Source organism: Thalassophryne amazonica, chromosome 1, assembly GCF_902500255.1.
Source record: "Thalassophryne amazonica chromosome 1, fThaAma1.1, whole genome shotgun sequence".
Lineage (NCBI taxonomy): Eukaryota > Metazoa > Chordata > Actinopteri > Batrachoidiformes > Batrachoididae > Thalassophryne > Thalassophryne amazonica.
Genome location: NC_047103.1, coordinates 8,712,650 through 8,732,714, shown reverse-complemented (window position 1 = coordinate 8,732,714; position 20,065 = coordinate 8,712,650). Strand labels below are relative to the sequence as shown.

Here is a 20,065-nt window from a genome sequence, read left to right as displayed (position 1 = left end):
TTCATGTTTGGTGAACTGCCAAACCTGCACTTTATAAATGGTAAATGGACTGCATTTATTCAGCACTTTTCCATCTGTATAAGATGTTCAAAGCGCTTTACAGTAATGCCTCACATTCACCCATTCACACACTGATTTCAGGGTGCTGCCATGCAAGGTGCTCACTACACAACGGGAGCAACTTGGGGATTAAGAACCTTGCCCAAGGGCCGTTAGTGATTTCCTGGCCAGACGGGTTTGAACCAGGACCCTCTGGTCTCAAGACCACTAATTAACAACTGGACCATCACCCACCAGCCAGCTAGTTGCCAGGTCTGAACTTTATAAGCCAGCCTGTCAGGAGGCAAGCTGCTTCATCCCATTTTTGCACTTTTTTGTATCACAGGCAATCATAGTAGACCGGCGCCCTGTGGAATATAGGTGTGTGGGCGTGTGCGAGTGAGTGAGACAGATAAAATGCACTACATCTTCTTTTTGGTTTTAGGAATGTTCTGTCCAATATGTTGACAACATAAAAGGAAGTTGTAGAGGAAACAAGACTCAGTCATTTATAGTCTCCCTGCCAGTACAACTCAAATAATTGTTCAGTTGTTATACTGACTGCTGTTATTCAAAAAACAAAACAACAACAACAACAAAAAAACACATGGACACCATGATTTCTTTAAGTGTTTGTGTCGGTTGGAAACTACCCTTCCAGGCAGAGAGTGAGCTTCATTACAAAAGCCTACTTGAAAAACTGAATACAATCAACAAGACAAAATGTGCCAAAGCCAGATATCAGTTTGCAAATCACCATATGAATAAAAATACTATTTATAAATGGGCTTGTGTGTGTGCGGGCTCACCTGCGGAGCTGCTGGCACTAAGTTTCAGCGGCAGTGTGCCGTAAGGCCTCTCTTGAGACGGGGGACCGTTTGCCGAGGCGAGAGGGATGTTTGGAGGACAGACGAGGAGGGCGCTCTCCTGGTCCTGCTGGAGGAGATGAGGTGTCAATCGAGCATGTCGGGCTGACAAGAGGTACAAGAAGGCTGTGTCCCCGTCCTGATGAACGCCGTAAGAGGCCAGAGAACGCTGGTCATTACACAGGCACTGGCCAATCACCCAGCGCTGCACCCGCGGGTGAAAACCATACTCAAGAAACATCTGAAGAGGAAGAAAGAAAGAAATCAGGAAAGCGAAGGAGGCATTCACAGCTGTGAGTACAACTACAACACCCAGAATTCAACTGTTGTTCATAACCATAAATGTCATCAAGTAACATAAATCAACTGTGGCTTTGTCCAGCACACTGCAAATACTTAACAATAAATAAAGAAAGTGGCGTTTGTAGGACAAATGAGTCAAAAGTGGATAAATGATTAATTAGGTGGTGAAACAGTTCAGGATAAAATAATTAAAGGACAAATGCTAACCTGCTGTTTCAGCGCTGCAATAGTCATGTGTGTGAAAACTTTGACAGTGACACAACAGGATGACGAGGAATCCTCAACGACAACAGCCAAGCTGTCAGAACGCACGATAAAAGACGTCAAACAGCGACATGTCACAAAAAAAAAACAACCAAATGTAGGATTTCATTTAGTGGCTGTGACATTTTAATTTAATGACTATCTTCTTCCTACTTGAGTTCAGTGTCTTCGTAGTCTCTGACAGAGGGCTGGATCTTGAGAGTGGCGTGTTGACTGGCGAGCGTGGCGGCAAAGGCCGATGCCGCCCGTGTGTCACCCGCTTGAATGGCTCGGCTCAGCTCCACACACGTGTCCTCTGCAGGCAAATGAACGCACAGTAAAACACACGAGTCAAGAGACAGCAAACGTGTACGGAAAGTGCTGCCATACCATCCCACAGCCACTGGAGGGGGCTAACCTTGACTCCATAAGGTACATACAGCATTCCAACCAATCTGGTTGTTAAGTGTGACGTAATGCATCATGTGATTTTTCAACTTCCAGCTCCAAACAAAAAAGGTGCACTGTCATTAACATTGAGAACTGCACTGAGACGCTCTGATCAGTCTGCAGTTAAACCATTGCACACGGACAACAGGCTTAACACTGAGGCATAAAGTTCTTTGTATATTGTGCCCAAAACTCTCCTGGATATATTAACTGGGTTTTTAGACATTGTTATTGCGTTTGTTTTATGTAAAAATGCCAGAAGCTCAGGTCGTTTCACCGTTATTTCCAATGGGAGTTGCTGCGAGCTGCGATCTCTTCCTGTTCATGTCGTTCGGGGGAAAAGTGACGTTTGCACTTTACCATCCTGTTTATTGTAATAAATATTTTTTTTATTAACAAACAGACATGTATATTGTACCTGTGCATAATATATAAAGTAAAAGAAAAAAGTTTTATTGTGTTCTTACCTTAGAAACAGACAAATGCGGTTAACGAAGGTGAAGGCAGAAAACGGCGGGACAGAGGTTTGCGCACACTGTAAACACAAACTAAACTTAAACTGTAGATCCTTAAAATGATCATACAGATGTAACTTTAATTGTAAACTTGCAGGTCTTTGGACCCAGAAACAGATTTATCATGTGATGCGTTACGTCAGCGCTTAACAACCAGATGGAGCAAATGCTGCCACATGTGGCCACCTGGCGGTCAGGATTAAATCAATGCACCCAGTGTCTTTTTCACAGCACTCAGCCTTTTGTGTGTGTGTGAAATTGAAATTGTCTGAACTTTTCAAAAAGTTGTTTGTGTCATCTCTGTAGCACCTTTTCAGGCAACCAATCAGATGAAAAACTTGTCATCCAAACAACCAAGAACACAGAGGAGAAGCTTCCTTTTCCTACCTGTCTGTAATCAGCTGATATCAATCAATCAACATTTATTTCTATAGCCTTTTACCACAACCAGATGGTGCCCAAAGGGCTTTACATGAAAATCAAAGACCAAGAATTCACAAAAACAATTCAAAAATACAATAGAGTTAAAGAAGCACATAAAAAACAAAACATGTCACAGCACCACCAGGTATTAAACGTTAGTTTAAATAAATAAGTCTTGAGCTTTGGTATTAAAAATGCTGGGTCAGAAATAGTGTGTAAATCAGGAGGTAACTTGTTCCATAGTCTGGGTTCAGCTACAGCAAAAGCACGATCACCCCAGAGTTTATACTTAGAACATCTAAGTAAAGCTGAACAGATGCCTGTAATGTCCTGCTGTAAGTGCAGAGAGTTGAAATTTCAGACAAGTAGGAAGGTGCAAGGCCATTAATAGCTTTAAAAACAAACATTAAAATATTAAAATCAATTTTAAAGGCTGAGCTGGAAGCCAGTGAAGTGAGTAAAGTACAGGCGTAATATGCTCACTTCTGGAAGTGTTCATTAAAAGACGAGCAGCAGCATTTTGCACAAGTTGGATATGACACAAAATCTAAAAAGACCCTTGTGTGTTTGCAGATTGTACAGAATATGTTCCTGCTAAGGCTGAGTGCTTTTATCACCGTACTTGTAAGCTCGACGTTAGCCTTTTATCGTTATCACAGCACCATATTTGTTTGTTTGTTTTTTTTTTTAAATGAAAACACTGACTATATCAGGTGGACAGCACAGGTAGAGTGGAGACAAAGTCAAAGAGGCAAGACTGAGACGGTTTGGAAATGTGGATAAGTGAGACCCAGGGCATATAGGGGTCAGCAGGTTGTGAGCAAGAAACTGTTGACCCGCTGTGGCGACCCTTAACTGGAGCAGTCGAAAGAAGATGATGAAAAACACTACTGAAAGCACTGGAATGAAGCACTTTCAGTGCCCTGTCTGCAATAGTGAAAACAAAAAAAAAGCAATACAGACACGGGGGTCTTAGGCCCAATCCCAATACTCTTGCTAAAGCTTCACCCTTTCCCATTATTTTGCACATTTACTTGAATGCTTTAGTCAATGAAGATTCTCATTAAGCCAACTGAAGACATCACGAAATGGAAATGGTAAATGGACTGCATTTATATAGCACTTTTCCATCTGCATCAGATGCTCAAAGCGCTTTACAATTATGCCTCACATTCACCCCGATGTCAGGGTGCTGCCATACAAGACGCTCACTACACACCGGGAGCAATAGGGGATTAAAGGCCTTGCCCAAGGGCCCTTAGTGATTTTCAAGTCAGGCGGGGATTTGAACTCATGATCTTCTGGACTCAAGCCCAACACCTTAACCACTAGACCATCACCTCCCCAATGGAGTCAAAAATAACTTGGTGAGGTGATCTTAATGTCCTCCCAGGGCAACAATATTGTCACTGCCTATTGGTCATCTGAAGGTCATTGGTTATCTATAGAGACACTATGCCTCAGTTCCCAAACAAGTTTACTTTAGACTTCAGTTAGTGGCCAACAAAATGATTCAACACACATGAACGAATAAGGAGAAGAAAGTAGGAGTTGGCTGATAGTTCTCTCTCCCTCCCCATGAGTCCACCATATATACTTCAATATATTTTTGGAGAAAACCTCATCTACTTCGTAGAGGTCAGAAATAAGTGAATTACATTCCAGGTCTGTGAGATAAAACATATTTATGGCATGTTAGGGAGAACTTGTTACTCAGGGTAAACTCACCTGTACGCTGTAAGGTCAGGGTGTTCTGAAGCTGCAGAGATTCCAGTGAGTGTTTTGTTCCATTATCTTGAGGTTCAGCTGCCACTGTGAAATGTTGAAACACAGTTAGAACCAAACACCAAACCTCTATTATTTTCAAAGTTCCGTGTTCTCTCTCACAGATCCAGAAAGACCACTGTCTGAAACTTGAACCTACCCACGGAAAACCTGAGAGGGTCCTGGAAGGGGAACCAGTCATGGTGCCATAGTCTTGTTTTAACTAAATTTTCAAGAGTAGAGAAGCTTGAATCTTCGACTGGACTGGGTTGCTTGACGCGAGGACGTTTCACTTCAAATCGCAGACTGACTCTTGTAGAGAAGAAATCTCTACAAGAGTCAGACAGAAGTCAGACTTCCAGAGCAAGAATTTTAGCTGAGGAAGCTTCTGCGATTTGAAGCGAAACTTCCTCGCGTCAAACAACCCAGTCCAGTCGAAGATTCAAGCTTCTCTACTATGGAAACCACCTGGACAACTGAGAGCCTACACATACATTTTCAAGATGTTTATCAGTTTCAATTAATTTTCTCCATAACTGCTACAATTGTTTTTGCACACGTCACACGGTACAAGTCCACAGCATTAAGTCATCAAAAACACATGCTAGATCTTCACATGCCACCAGTGGTCGGAACAGTTTTGCTAATCCGCTAACCGTTAATTATCAACGCTAACTTTTTTGTTAGCAGATTAGCTGTTCAGCTAACTTAAAAAACCATTAACGGACCAATTAGCTACTGAAAAATTTCGTTCCGATAACTTTTAGACTGCCAACTTTTTTTTTTTTTTACACAGTTAGTAATGGTGAAAATATTTATAAACCCTGTTAGCTCCTGTCTGCTATGTATTTTGCAGCAGTGATTTAGCTAAAAGGAGCTGTACCCATAATGCAGTTTGGCATCTGTGTGTGTTAATTTAAAAACTTCAGAATTAGTGCATCATTTTAAAATTAAACGATATGTGTTATATTTTCACTTTGTACAAATGACGGACTTGACACTAATGTAGTTAAACTATCCAGATTAATTTGGTTTATAAATCAAAACCATAAGTCAAACCTACTTTCCTTTTGAGGACTTCGGCCTCACAGCTGAACAGCTGTATCCTGTGAATGGAAATGATGTTTCCTTACAGCAGTGGGCAGGGCACAGAAAGACTGAAGTGCTGGCTTGTTGGTTGTATTGGGTTTGTGATCGTCTTTGATCCTAATCAGAAGCATTGGTGGTGTTTAAACTCAAAACCAGCCTGTCAGTAGTTGAGTGTACCGGAGACAATACTGAAAGTTATCGGTTAGCTGTAGCTTCCGCTAAATTTTTTAGTGGTTTATCGGTTTAGCATTATAAAAGTTAACTTTTCAGTTAGCTGATCAGTGGTTATCAAAGCTAACTTTTTGGTTAGCTGTGCCCACCACTGCATGCCGCTTTGTCAGTTATCCACCGTGAGCTTCTGGGATACATCTCCATCAGAGGGCGAACAGAGTTTAATCCTCATACACATACTGATTTAAATCTAACATAATCTATTCACACCAAGTTAACACTGATAATCGAGCAAACAAAGACAAACACAGCTTCCTTGGTGGCAGTAACAAGTAGGAGATGGGCTGCCGCCGCTTCAGGTTTGTGCTGGAATTTTAAATGTGTTCAATCAATTCTCACTTCACCAATGCTTCCTCATGCACGTACACATCAGGCACTCTGTGGCCAACAGGGAAGTCAGCTCTGAAAACAAATTCTACCCACTTCACCTTCTAGTTATCTCAACTCCACACAGCAGAACAAACAATCTTCTAATTACATGACTCAAATGGTCCCAGCTGGTCGAGCTTCTTTTACGCCAACGTTAGCCGTTAACGACAGCGCTAAGCTACTCAACCACATTAAACGTGTACCATATGAAGACAGCACATCAAAACATGATGCTGTTTGCACGAGTACCTTGAAAGGTTTTTTTTATTTATTTATTTATTTAGATGCCTCTTCTTGTATTTGCCAGCAGTCAAAACAGTTGTTAAAGTAAAAATGCATCTGAATCGATGAGCTGATTAATCAGTCATTCGCTGAAAAAAAAAAGTCAATTTGAGTTGTTTTTTTTTAAACTGTTCCATACCAAAGTACTTTAAACCTAATTCAAATGTGTTTTAAGTGGTTTGCATTTTATATTATATTATTTTTTTTAGTCTTTACATGACTCCAAATTGACAGCAAAATAACTTAAAATGCTATAAAATTTAAGATGGATTGATTTTTAATTGTTCAGAATAAAAGGACTGGTTTAAAGTCACATAAACCAGATAACTATGCTAAACTCAAAAACTAGTTTCAGTTAATTAATTTTCTGAGAAACAGCTCACAAAAAACATTTTTTTTCTACTTTTCATTCAGAAAAAGTAGGGGGGGAAACCTAACTTGAAGATTCTTCTTAAAAGTATTCCACCACTGATTTTTAAAAAAGATTTAAGTCATAAAAATAATTTTCTTTGGTACCAACATAATTTATTTATTTATTTATTTTTGGCTTTTAAATAGGGGAATCATAATATGACATTGGCAGTATGATCAAAATTCACATTGTCTGGAAAATAATAATAAAAAGTTCCCCCTGAAGGGGAAAATTTAACAAGAACAGACAGCCTTGAAATTTGTTTGGTTGAGACCCGCACAGTCTATAATAGCAACATCACAGATCACTTGGGGGCTTCCCCGGATTTGCACGAGGGATGCTGGGAAGCACACAGCAACAACCAATCAGAGTAGAGTGGCACAGTGACATCAGATGGCTGCTTGCTCAAACAAAATAATCCAACATGGTGGAAAACACTCAAACAACTTATTTCTGTATAAATCTAATATGATTCTCATATATTTTCTAAAAGATAGCAAGAAATAAACACTTTTAAATCTAAAAATGCTGTTTTTGAAACCAGACAGCACCTCTGAAGTGATTTACAAGACATCGTACGGACGTGAGCATGCACGCAACGTGTGCGTACATCACCCGAGGTCAAAGGTAAATTCTGGTCATTTCAAAAGCTCATAGATGCTCACACGCGTGTCCTCCTGCAGACAGCTTTAAAAAGAAAATCAAATATATTTGTTATGGAAATCCCCACAGAAAAAAAATGTTCGCTTCATCAAAATGAGCTGTAAATTTGAAACACGTTTCAAAAATAAACCAACATTATAATGCTTGGATTTCAGAAGAAACTAAATTTAGTCCGTTTAGTGAAGTTTGTAAGGCCATACAGCTTTAAATCTGGAGAAACTAGGTATTTTCTAAAATTATATTTTTACTCAGACGACGAAGAAGAGGAGGAAAACGTTGCCACGAACAGCGGGAGAAGAAGAAAACTAGAAGGGTGGAAATGAGAGTGGGGACTTTGAATGTTGGTAGTATGACTGGTAAAGGGAGAGAGCTGGCTGATATGATGGAGAGGAGAAAGGTAGACATATTGTGTGTGCAAGAGACCAAGTGGAAGGGAAGTAAGAGCAGGAGCATCGGCGGTGGGTACAAGTTGTTGTACCATGGTGAGGACAGGAAGAGAAATTGTGTTGGGGTCATTTTAAAGGAAGAGTATGTTAAAAGTGTGTTGGAGGTTAAGCAAGTGTCTGACAGGGTGATGAGTGTGAAGTTGGAAATTGAAGGGGTGATGATGAATATCATCAGTGCATATGCCCCACAGGTAGGTTGTGAGATGAAGGAGAAAAAAGATTTCTGGAGTGTGTTAGATGAGTTGGTGGAGAGTGTGCCCAAGTATGAAAGAGTGGTGATAGGAGCAGACTTCAATGGGCATGTTGAAGGGAACAGAGGTGATGAGGAAGTAATGGGTAGATATGGTATCAAGGATAGGAATGGGGAAGGACAGATGGTAGTTGATTTTGCAAAAAGGATGGAAATGGCTGTGGTGAATACCTACTTTAAGAAAAGGGAGGAGCACAGGGTAACATATAAGAGTGGAGGAAGGTGCACACAGGTGGACTACATTCTTTATAGGAGATGCAAGCTAAAATAAATCACAGACTGTAAGGTGGTAGCAGGAGAGAGTGTCACTAGACAGCATAGGATGGTTGTTTGTAGGATGACTTTAGAGGTAAAGAAGAAGAAGAGAGTGAGAGCTCAACAAAGGATCAGATGGTGGAAGCTGAAGGAGGAAGACTGTTGTGTGAAATTTAGCGAGCAGGTGAGAGAAGCACTAGTTGGAGAGGAAGCAATTTTGGACAACTGGAAAAGTACTGCAGATGTGGTGAGGGAGACAGCTAGGGCAGTACTGGGTATGACATCTTGACAGTGGAAGGAAGACAAGGAGACTTGGTGGTGGAATGAAGAGGTCCAGGAAAGCATAAGGAGAAAGAGGTTGGCGAAAAAGTTTTGGGATAGTCGGAGAGATGAAGAAAGTAGACAGGAGTACAAGGAGATGTGGCGTAAGGCGAGAAGAGAAGTGGCAAAAGCAAAGGAAAAGGCATATTGCGAGCTGTACAAGAAGTTGAATAGTAAAGAAGTAGAAAAGGACTTGTACCGAATGGCCAGACAAAGGGACAGAGCTGGAAAGGATGTGCAGCAGGTTAGGGTGGTAAAAGATGCACATGGTAATGTGCTGACAAGTGAGGAATGTGTGCTGAGAAGGTGGAGGGAATATTTTGAAGAGCTGATGAATAAAGAAAATGAGCGAGAGAAAAGGCTGGATGATGTGGTGAGAGTAAATCAGGAAGTAAAAGAGATTAGAAAGGAAGAAGTGAGGGCTGCTATGAAGAGGATGAAGAGTGGAAAGGCAGTTGGTCCAGATGACATTCCAATGGAGGCATGGAAATGTCTAGGAGAGATGGCAGTAGAGTTTCTAACCAGATTGTTTAATAAAATCTTGGAAAGTGAGAGGATGCCTGAGGAGTGGAGACGAAGTGTGCTGGTTCCTATTTTGAAGAACAAGGGTGATGTGCAGAGCTGCAGTAACTACAGAGGCATAAAGCTGATCAGCCACAGCATGAAGTTATGGGAAAGAGTAGTAGAAGCTAGGCTTAGAAAACAGGTGAAGATCTGTGAGCAGCAATATGGTTTCATGCTGAGAAAGAGCACTACAGATGCAATGTTTGCTCTGAAAATACTGTTTGAAAAGTAAAGAGAAGGACAGAAAGAGTTACATTGTGTGTTTGTGGACTTAGAAAAAGCTTGATAGGGTGCCAAGAGAAGAGTTGTGGCATTGTATGAGGAAGTCTGGAGTGGCAGAGAAGTATGTTAGGGTAGTGCAGCACAACTACAAAAATAGTGTGACAGCGGTGAGATGCGCAGTCGGAATGACAGACTCATTCAAGGTGGAGGTGGGATTACACCAAGGATCAGCTCTGAGTCCTTTCTTGTTTGCAGTGGTGATGGACAGGTTGACAGATGAAATCAGACAGGAGTCCCCATGGACTATGATGTTTGCAGATGACATTGTGATCTGTAGTGAGAGTAGAGAGCAAGTTGAGTCTAGTCTGGAGAAGTGGAGATATGCTTTGGAGAGAAGGGGAATGAAAGTCAGTAGAAGCAAGACTGAGTACATGTGTGTGAATGAGAGGGAGCCCAGTGGAATAGTGCAGTTACAAGGAGTAGAACTGGTGAAAGTAGATGAGTTTAAATATTTGGGGTCAACTGTTCAAAGTAATGGAGAGTGTGGTAGAGAGGTAAAGAAGAGAGTGCAGGCAGAGTGGAGTAGGTGGAGAAAGGTGGCAGGAGTGATTTGCGACCGAAGAATAGAGGAGGTGCAGAGGAGGGACCCAGGGTATATAGGGAGAAGGATGCTGAGGATGGAGCCACCAGGCAGGAGGAGAAGAGGGAGACCAAAGAGGAGGTTCATGCATGTGCTGAGAGAGGACATGCAGGTGGTTGGTGTGACAGAGGAAGATACAGAGGACAGGGTGAGATGGAAACGATTGATCTGCTGTGGCGACCCCTAACGGGAACAGCCGAAAGACAAAGAAGAAGATATTTTTACTCATTAGAAACATTAATAATAATAATAATAATAATAAAAAAAATCAGATAACTCAATAACTAAAATAATAATCACTTTCATGATTACTCTGCTTCCTTTATCTGATGTATATCAGTCACAAACAAAATGATTAACAAAATTTGACCTAATTTTTTTCTTTTTACTTTAGTTAATAAGTCTATTTTTGTCTAATTTTTGATAGTGTGTGTGATGTTTAGGGCCCCTTCACACATAGTGCGAATGTGCAACTCAGGGCAAATCTGTCGAAACAGCTCGTATGAGCGCACCACGAAACATTGCGCTGAAGGGCAGACGTGCAGAATGCCGGTGCAATGGTTCATGCACATGGGAACACAGTGAAGAAAAAAAAATACAAGTTGCCATGTTTTTGTGCACGTGGGAACACAGCGTGAGCAGAAGTGCGATGTGATTGCTGTGAAAATAATAAAAAAAAAAAAATTAAAAATACATGTCATCCACGGGATTCAAACCCGTGCTTTCCAAAAGCTCTGGTTGCCAGTCAGAAAATTTACCACTGAGCTATTATCGCTGGCCTGTGAAAGGTGCAGCCCGTTGCTGCAGCAATATGTTTTTATTTAAGTCCATGTGATGACAGCGAGCAGACACACACGCATCACAGAGGGCAGTTGTTAGTCCATGTCCATCCAAACACAGTACGTGTTGTCCAGCTGGGATGTCCAGAACGCCAGATCTCCACAGCCGCTTCTGTTGGCGGCTGCACCTCCTGTCAGTTCAGCGCACAAGCCAAAGCCACACTCCTGGGGCACAAATTTCACTGCCAGTACGAGTGATTGTCTGCTGACTGCTGTTAATAGTGTGAATGGCTCCACATTTTCTAAGTGCCATGGAAGCGGTGTTAGTGTTCGTGCGTGTCACCTGGAATTTGGCTGACACCTGCCGCGAGAGGGTTCGATGGGCTTGCACAGTGCGCACACTGTCTTTCAGCCGCTGGTGTGTGCAAATAGTTGTAGCAACAGGTGTACGAGGAAGCTGTGATTTTACACGTTTCGCACACGATTCCTGCTTCATACACACTATGTGTGAAGGGGCCCTAACAGGTGATAACCTCAAAACTGTTCTAAATGTCCAGGTCAGCTCATGAAAAGGTTACATTATTCTGTAAAAACATAAACGCTGCAACACAGAGATGAAGCCCCACCCATCAAACCAATATTTAAAAAAGTGGCGACTGTTTGAAAAAACTGACCCCTGTGCGCCTCTCTCAGTGATGACATCACCACAGTGGCCCACTCCTGGGCCTCTTGCTCACAGCGAAAGTTGAAGGTGATGCGGTCATGAGGAGGTGCGGCCAAACTCAGCTCATGACATTTTGGAGACTTGACCTCGTAGCTTACGGACCTCAGATCAAAGTCAGCGATGGTCTGAAACAGGAAGAGAGCAAAAATCAGATCTGTAGCTTGACTGGATGTAATGAAAATAAATAATAACTGGACTGTGGAACACGTTAGCTTGTTTGCGGCACAGTGGCTTCGTGGTTAACACTGGTGCCTCACAACAAGAAGGTCATGGGATCACCTCCCATTCTTTGCGTGGAGTTTGCATGTTCTCCCTGTGTCTGTGTGAGTTTCCTCACACAATCAAAGCATGCTTATTTAGGGTCTGCTCCTTTCTCTGCCCCTGATGAAGGCAGCGTCTCTATATCTGGAGTTGGTCCCCGTGAGCCAGACTGTGGCTGCCCACTGCCCCAAGTGGTTGGATTATTTTGTGGACAGTTTTTAAGTCAAAGCTCAAAACATTTACAGTAGTGTTCAGAATAATAGTAGTGCTATGTGACTATAAAGATTAATCCAGGTTTTGAGTATATTTCTTATTGTTACATGGGAAACAAGGTACCAGTAGATTCAGTAGATTCTCACAAATCAAACAAGACCAAGCATTCATGATATGCACACTCTTAAGGCTATGAAATTGGGCTATTAGTAAAAAAAAAAAAAGTAGAAATGGGGGTGTTCACAATAATAGAACAAACAATTGTGGAACAAACAGGTGTGAATCAGGTGTCCCCTATTTAAGGATGAAGCTGGCACCTGTTGAACATGCTTTTCTCTTTGAAAGCCTGAGGAAAATGGGACGTTCAAGACATTGCTCAGAAGAACAGCGTAGTTTGATTAAAAGTTGACTGGAGAAGGGAAATCGTATACGCAGGTGCAAAAACCTATAGACTGTTCATCTACAATGAAAAAAAAAACAGACGCGTGGAAGAAAATGGAAAACAACCATCAAAATGGATAGAAGAATAACCAGAATGGCAAAGGCTCACCCACTGATCAGATCCAGGATGATCAAAGACAGTCTGGAGTTACCTGTAAGTGCTGTGACAGAAGACGCCTGTGTGAAGCTAATTTATTTGCAAGAATCTCCCGCAAAGTCCCTCTGTTAAATAAAAGACGTGCAGAAGAGGTTACAATTTGCCAAAGAACACATCAACTGGCCTAAAGAGAAATGGAGGAATATTTTGTGGCCTGATGAGAGTAAAATTGTTCTTTTTGAGTCCAAGGGCCACAGACAGTTTGTGAGACGACCCCCAAACTCTGAATTCAAGCCACAGTTCACAGTGAAGACAGTGAAGCATGGTGGTGCAAGCATCATGATATGGGCATGTTTCTCCTAATATGGTTTGGGGCTATATATCGCATACCAGTTATCATGGATCAGTTTGGATATGTCAAAATACTTGAAGAGGTCATGTTGCCTTATGCTGAAGAGGACATGCCCTTGAAATGGGTGTTTCAACAAGACAATGACCCCAAGCACACTAGTAAACCAGCAAAATCTTGGTTCCAAACTAACAAAATTAATGCCTTGCAGATGTGAAGAAATCATGAAAAACTGGTTATACAACTAAATACTAGTTTAGTGATTCACAGGATTGCTAAAAAAGCAGTTTGAACATAATAGTTTTGAGTTTGTAGCATCAACAGCAGATGCTACTATTACTGTGAACACCCCCCTTTCTACTTTTTTTTTTACTAACAGCCCAATTTTATAGCCTTAAGAGTGTGCATATCATGAATGCTTGGTCTTGTTGGATTTGTGAGAATCTACTGGTACCTTGTTTCCCATGTAACATTAAGAAATATACTCAAAACCTGGATTAATCTTTTTAGTCACATAGCACTACTATTATTCTGAACACTACTGTATTTAAACGCGACACTGTGACATGTTTTGTATTCATGTGCCTTTTTTTTTTAACTCTATTGTACGTTTTATTTTAGTGAATTCTTGTTCTTTGATTTTAATGTAAAGCACTGTGGACACCGTCTGGCTGCTGTAAAGGGCTATACAACTAAATGTTAATTGATTTAATAAATAATGTAATGTAAATAATGTAATAATAAATAAAACTTTATTTTTGGAATGGCAACATCTGGAAATTTTGATTGAACACCTACAGGAGCCAATTACATTTGTAAAGAAACACAAAAAGGCCTTTTTTTTTTTTTTAACTTAGTGTGAATTAGAATTAAGATAATCTCTTCTCACAAAGTCAGATTTTTTTCAGTTGTTTATATACACTTCAGACCCTGTGATAGGCTTAGGTCCTGTCCAGATGTAACCCGCCTAGGGATGGGTATCGAGAACCAGTTCCTTTCGGGTATCGTTAAGAAATGATTCAATCCACTGACATCAATAACCTTTTTGCTTAACGATTCCCTTATCGGTCCTTCAGACTGGCCACTGTTTTTGGGGGTGTTTGTCAGGAAAATTATGATTTCTCTACATTGATTACAGACCCTGCAGTGGGTCTGTAATCAGCTTTTCTGCAGCGTGGCTTTGATTTGAACCTTGAACCAATTGAAGCAGTGATTTGCAGATCGAAGCAGTGCTTCGTTCTGCTGCTTTGTTGATTGTTTTATTTCACTTTATCTTAATTTTCCACGCTAAAACCCTAAAAAGCATATGTCTGCGAGTAATATTTACTTTTTTTATGTTAAACCGACCTGTTATGGTCTTCTGAAACAGTTGATAGATGTAATTTATAACTTAAAAACTGGACCGATGCTAACACGTTAGCATGTCTATGGCGTTTTCAATGTTAAAGTTAGCATTAAGCTGTTCGCATCTCAGCACGTTTGTATGCATTTTTTTTCTGTATAATTAATGGCTCAGCATTCGTTGTTGTAAGAGAGACAAATTGTCATTTTTGTATTTACTTTTATTCATATATTAATAATAGCAACAACATAAATATAATAATAATGTAATATATAACAACAACAATACAATACAATTTCAGAGAAAGACAAAAAGAACCTGATAAAACAAAACAACAGAAAAGATAAAACCAGCTAACAATGAAAATAAATAAATACATATATAACCCCTGGCAATAATTATGGAATCACCTGCCTCGGAGGATGTTCATTCAGTTGTTTAATTTTGTAGAAAAAAAGCAGATCACAGAAATGACACAAAACTAAAGTCATTTCAAATGGCAACTTTCTGGCTTTAAGAAACACTATAAGAAATCAGGAAAAATAATTGTGGCAGTCAGTAACGGTTACTTTTTTAGACCAAACAGAGGGAAAAAAATATGGACTCACTCAATTCTGAGGAATAAATTATGGAATCACCCTGTAAATTTTCATCCCCAAAACTAACACCTGCATCAAATCAGATCTGCTCGTTAGTCTGCATCTAAAAAGGAGTGATCACACCTTGGAGAGCTGTTGCACCAAGTGGACTGACATGAATCATGGCTCCAACACGAGAGATGTTAATTGAAACAAAGGAGAGGATTATCAACTCTTAAAAGAGGGTAAATCATCACGCAATGTTGCAAAAGATGGTTGTTCACAGTCAGCTGTGTCTAAACTCTGGACCAAATACAAACATGGGAAGGTTGTTAAAGGCAAACATACTGGTAGACTAAGGAAGACATCAAAGCATCAAGACAGAAAACTTAAAGCAATATGTCTCAAAAATCGAAAAAAGGCACAACAAAACAAATGAGGAACAAATGGGAGGAAACTGGAGTCAACGTCTGTGACCGAACTGTAAGAAACCGCCTAAAGGAAATGGGATTTACATACAGAAAAGTTAAACGAAAGCCATCATTAACACCTAAACACAAAAAACAAGATTACAATGGGCTAAGAAAAAGCAATCGTGGACTGTGGATGACTTTTTGGACATTTTTCTTATCCCATCAATTGAAAGGATGTTTGGAGATGATGAAATCATTTTTCAAGATGATAATGCATCTTGCCATAGAGCAAAAACTGTGAAAACATTCCTTGCAAAAAGACACATAGGGTCAATGTCATGGCCTGCAAATAGTCCCGATCTTAATCCAATTGAAAATCTTTGGTGGAAGTTGAAGAAAATGGTCCATGACAAGGCTCCAACCTGCAAAGCTGATCTGGCAACAGCAATCAGAGAAAGTTGGAGCCAGATTGATGAAGAGTACTGTTTGTCACTCATTAAGGCCATGCCTCAGACTGCAAGCTGTTATAAAAGCCAGAGGTGGCGCAACAAAATACTGGTGATGTGTTGGAGCGTTCTTTTGTTTTTCATGATTACATAATTTTTTCCTCAGAATTGAGTGATTCCATATTTTTTTCCCTCTGCTTGGTCTAAAAAAGTAACCGTTACTGACTGCCACAATTTTTTTTCCTGATTTCTTATAGTGTTTCTTAAAGCCAGAAAGTTGCCATTTGAAATGACTTTAGTTTTGTGTCATGTCTGTGATCTGCTTTTTTTCTACAAAATTAAACAACTGAATGAACATCCTCCGAGGCCGGTGATTCCATAATTTTTGCCAGGGGTTGTACGTGTCGGTTAGGAGTCTCAAACTGGTGGATGGAGGGCCAGTTGTAGCTCACCAGCCAGTAGTTTATGGCCTGTAACATTCTTTAACATTTATTATGAAATATGTACAGTATCACTGAGTTAGCATATTGTTCCACCCCAACAGTAACATTCTTTTAGATTTATTATGAAATATGTATTGTATTGGCAAGCTAGCCTATTGTTCCACTCCTACAGTAGATTCCTTAATGCTTATTAGGAAATATGAATTTTATCATTGTGCAAGCTTATCTTTCCACGGTACAGTACCATTTCTTCAACATTTATTAAAAAACATGTGTTGTATCATTGAATTAGCGTATCATTCCACCTCTACAGTAGCATTCTTTAACATTTATGAAATATGTACCATATTGTTGATTTTGCACCATCTCTCCACCCGTGCACTAACATTTTTTCAGATTTATTATGAAATATGTATTGTATTGGCGAGCTAGTCTATTGTTCCACACCTACAATAGATTTAGTCACTCATCACTCATCTTCAACTGCTTTTCCGGGTTCAGGTCACAGGGGCAACAGCTCCAGCTGGGGACCCCACCTGTGCCACATTGACTACCTCTGACTGGGGGATCCTGAGGCATTCCCTGGTCAGTGTGGAGATATAATCTCTCCAAGTAGTCCTGGGTCTTCCCTGGGATCTCCTCCCAGATGGACGTGCCTGGAACACCTCCCTAGGGAGGCGCCCAGGAGGCATCCTTAACAGATGCCTGAACCACCTCAGCTGACTCCTTTCAATGCGAAGGAGCAGCGACTCTACTCCGAGCTCCCCACGCATGACTGAACTCAACCTATCTCTAAGGGAGAAACCAGCCACCCTCCGGAGGAAACCCATTTTGGCCACGATCTAGTTCTTTGGCTCATGACCCAATCCTCATGACCATAGGTGAAAGTAGGAATGAAGATTGACCAGTAGATCGAGAACTTTGCCTTTTGGGACAATAGATTCTTTAGTACTTATTAAGAAGTATGTATTTTATCATTGTGCAAGCTCATTTTTTCAGCGGTACAGTACCATTTCTTAAACATAAAAAAAGTATTGTATGATTGAATCTGTGCATCATTCCATCCCTACAGTAATATTCTTGAGCATTTATTACAAAATAAGTACTATTCCACCTGTTCAGTCCCAATTTTAAAAAATGTATTACCCTGTTGCGACTGAACAAATCAAACTTCACAATTAAGTAATATTAAGTTGCTTTTTACAAGTTTTCTTAAGTCTGAAAAAATGTCTTGGCTGAAGCTAAACACGAGTCAAAACAAAGAGAAAGACAATACAAAAATAAAAACAACTTGCATAATTTATTTTCAATTTTATTTTCGCTTTATTTGCTTCCTTTAGGATCAATTTTTAAGAAACATTCAGTTTCACTGCTTTGCTGATGATGTGCAGATTTATCTACCTCTGAACCTTAAAACAAACTCATCTGCCATCCTACAGACTTGCTTTCAAGAAGTCAAAGACTGGATGTCTTTAAACTTTTTGAACCTAAATGAAAGCAAAACAGAGATTGTGGTCTTTGGTGACCTTGACCTTTCTGCCCTTGGTCCACTTGCCTCCTACTGTCATTAATCTGCTAAGACCCTTGGTGTTTTTATAGACAGCTCTTTTAAATTCAAGAAGCAGATCAACACAGTGGTCAAAACAAGCTTTTTCCAGCTTAGACTTTTAGGTAAAATCAAGCGTTACCTGCCCCCAAATCAGCTGGAACAGGTTGTGCACGCCTTGATCACGTCTCGTTTAGACTACTGCAATTCTTTGTATGTTGGTCTTAATCAGTCGTCTCTGCATCGTCTCCAGATGGTGCAAAATGCAGCTGCGCGTCTGCTCACTGCAGCCAAACGGCATCAACACATTTCTCCTGTTTTAGCTTCACTGCACTGGTTGCCTGTTGCTTTTAGAATTGATTTTAAGATTTTGTTGTTTGTTTTTAAATCAATTCACGGTCAAGCCCCATTCTATTTATCTGATATGCTGTCATTGCACACTCCAGGAAGAGCTCTGAGCTCCGCGGGCCAGAGTTTACTGGTCTGTCCCAGATCTAAGCTAAGGACCAGGGGAGACAGAGCCTTTGCTGTTGTGGGGCCCAAGCTCTGGAACTCTCTGCCATTGAATGTCCGACTGGCTCCTTCAGTTGACTCTTTTAAAGACATATCTTTTTGCACTGGCTTTTAATACAAGATGAGCTGAACACTGCCACATCTTTTACTGTCTTGTTGATTTATTTTGTTCTTGTATTTAACAATATAATTTTAAATCCTTTTATTGTACAGCACTTTGGGGCAGTGTTGACTGTTCGTAAATGTGCTTTATAAATAAACCTGACCTTGACCTTGATCACTGTATGATGACCGCTGTAATAATAATAATAATAACAATAATGGACTGGTTCTTCAATGAGTCAGTTGTGGCACCGCCACTTTTGTGCTTTTCTACCAGGAACTATAATATTCTTGTCTTCGCGTACTTATAATTTCCAGATTTATGATCAAACCCAACAGGAGCCTCTAGATTTCAGAGTCTGATTCACTTACCGAACTGCGACCGGAGCCGCCGCTGTTATGGAGCGACAGGCGGAATTCCCCGGACTTTCCCGGGTCCATACTGAGCTGCAGGCGGAGTGACTCATCACCTGCTCCCGCAAGACACAGCGGACGGATACCAGAGTGACAGACCGACACGCGCACCGACGTGAGGACGGTGAGGGAGCCGGGCGGAGGCCGCCAGGGGCCGCAGCGAGCTGCGGGGGGCACCGGGGGAACAGCGGGGACGTGGGTCCATCCGCCGGAGCTCAGCGACATCCTGCCAACGGGCTCATGAAGCGGAGCGGAGTCCGAGGCCTCGACAGCCAAACTGCACTTTTACATCCAAAGTCTGAAGTGCGCAGACTGAACAAAGTCAGCGGTTTCACTTCTCGCCACTTCTTCTGTCGACATTAAAACTCACGTGTGTCGGCGCCGCTCCCGTTTCTCTTCTTTTTTAAAAAATATCTCCCACAAACGAACATTTATCACACACCAAAACCGGAGTTGAATAAAAACAGTTTGAGGGAAAACATTTCAGTGTTTTCAGCGGCAGCTAGTGCGCGTATCTGCGCGCTGCGCACGCGCGGCTCCGACGCTGACGTCACACTCATTAATATGCAACAAGGTGAAAGAAATAAAAATTACATTCAAAATATAAGTCCCAACCAACAAATAGAAATAGAAATTTACCATACCCTATTTATAAGCAACACACCAAGAACAGGAGCAAAATTAATAATAAATTATTATTATTATAGGAAGGCGCTCGAGCGCCCTCTGGCTGCTCCTCATCATCTGACCACGTCTCCTGCAATGTTGTGAAGGAGGAGGAAGAAGAAAAAAAGCTTTTATCATCATTGGACAGACAACAAAATGTGTCCTCTGCATTGAACTCATCCTAATTACAGTTAAACACAATCTAACCACTAGGGGCAGTGGAGAGCTACAGTCCAGTGTCCGGGGACCAACTCCAGATGGAGACAATGTGACGTATAATTTAACTTCTAGTTTGTCAGTTTGTTCTAAAAATAAATACTTGGAGAAAAAAAAACAGGTTACAATCAAACAGGGAATCAAATGTTGAAATTAGAAAAAAATTACCTTTGGT

The 20,065-nt window shown here is 40.9% G+C and overlaps 1 protein-coding gene across 2 annotated transcripts in view; it reads right to left on the bottom strand.

Moving 5' to 3' along the window:
* The window catches only part of shrprbck1r (sharpin and rbck1 related), a 36,842-nt gene extending 17,315 nt beyond the window's left edge, over positions 1-19,527 (bottom strand). For both annotated transcript variants that reach the window (XM_034160175.1, XM_034160247.1), the window contains exons 1-6: positions 18,967-19,527; positions 11,801-11,975; positions 4,568-4,651; positions 1,626-1,767; positions 1,416-1,506; positions 849-1,146 (exon numbers count right to left, since the gene is read on the bottom strand). In XM_034160175.1, coding sequence (XP_034016066.1) covers positions 849-1,146; positions 1,416-1,506; positions 1,626-1,767; positions 4,568-4,651; positions 11,801-11,975; positions 18,967-19,233 — 1,057 coding nt within the window. In that variant the 5' untranslated portion in view covers positions 19,234-19,527. The remainder of the gene's footprint in view (positions 1-848; positions 1,147-1,415; positions 1,507-1,625; positions 1,768-4,567; positions 4,652-11,800; positions 11,976-18,966) is intronic.
* Positions 19,528-20,065: the final 538 nt, after the last annotated feature.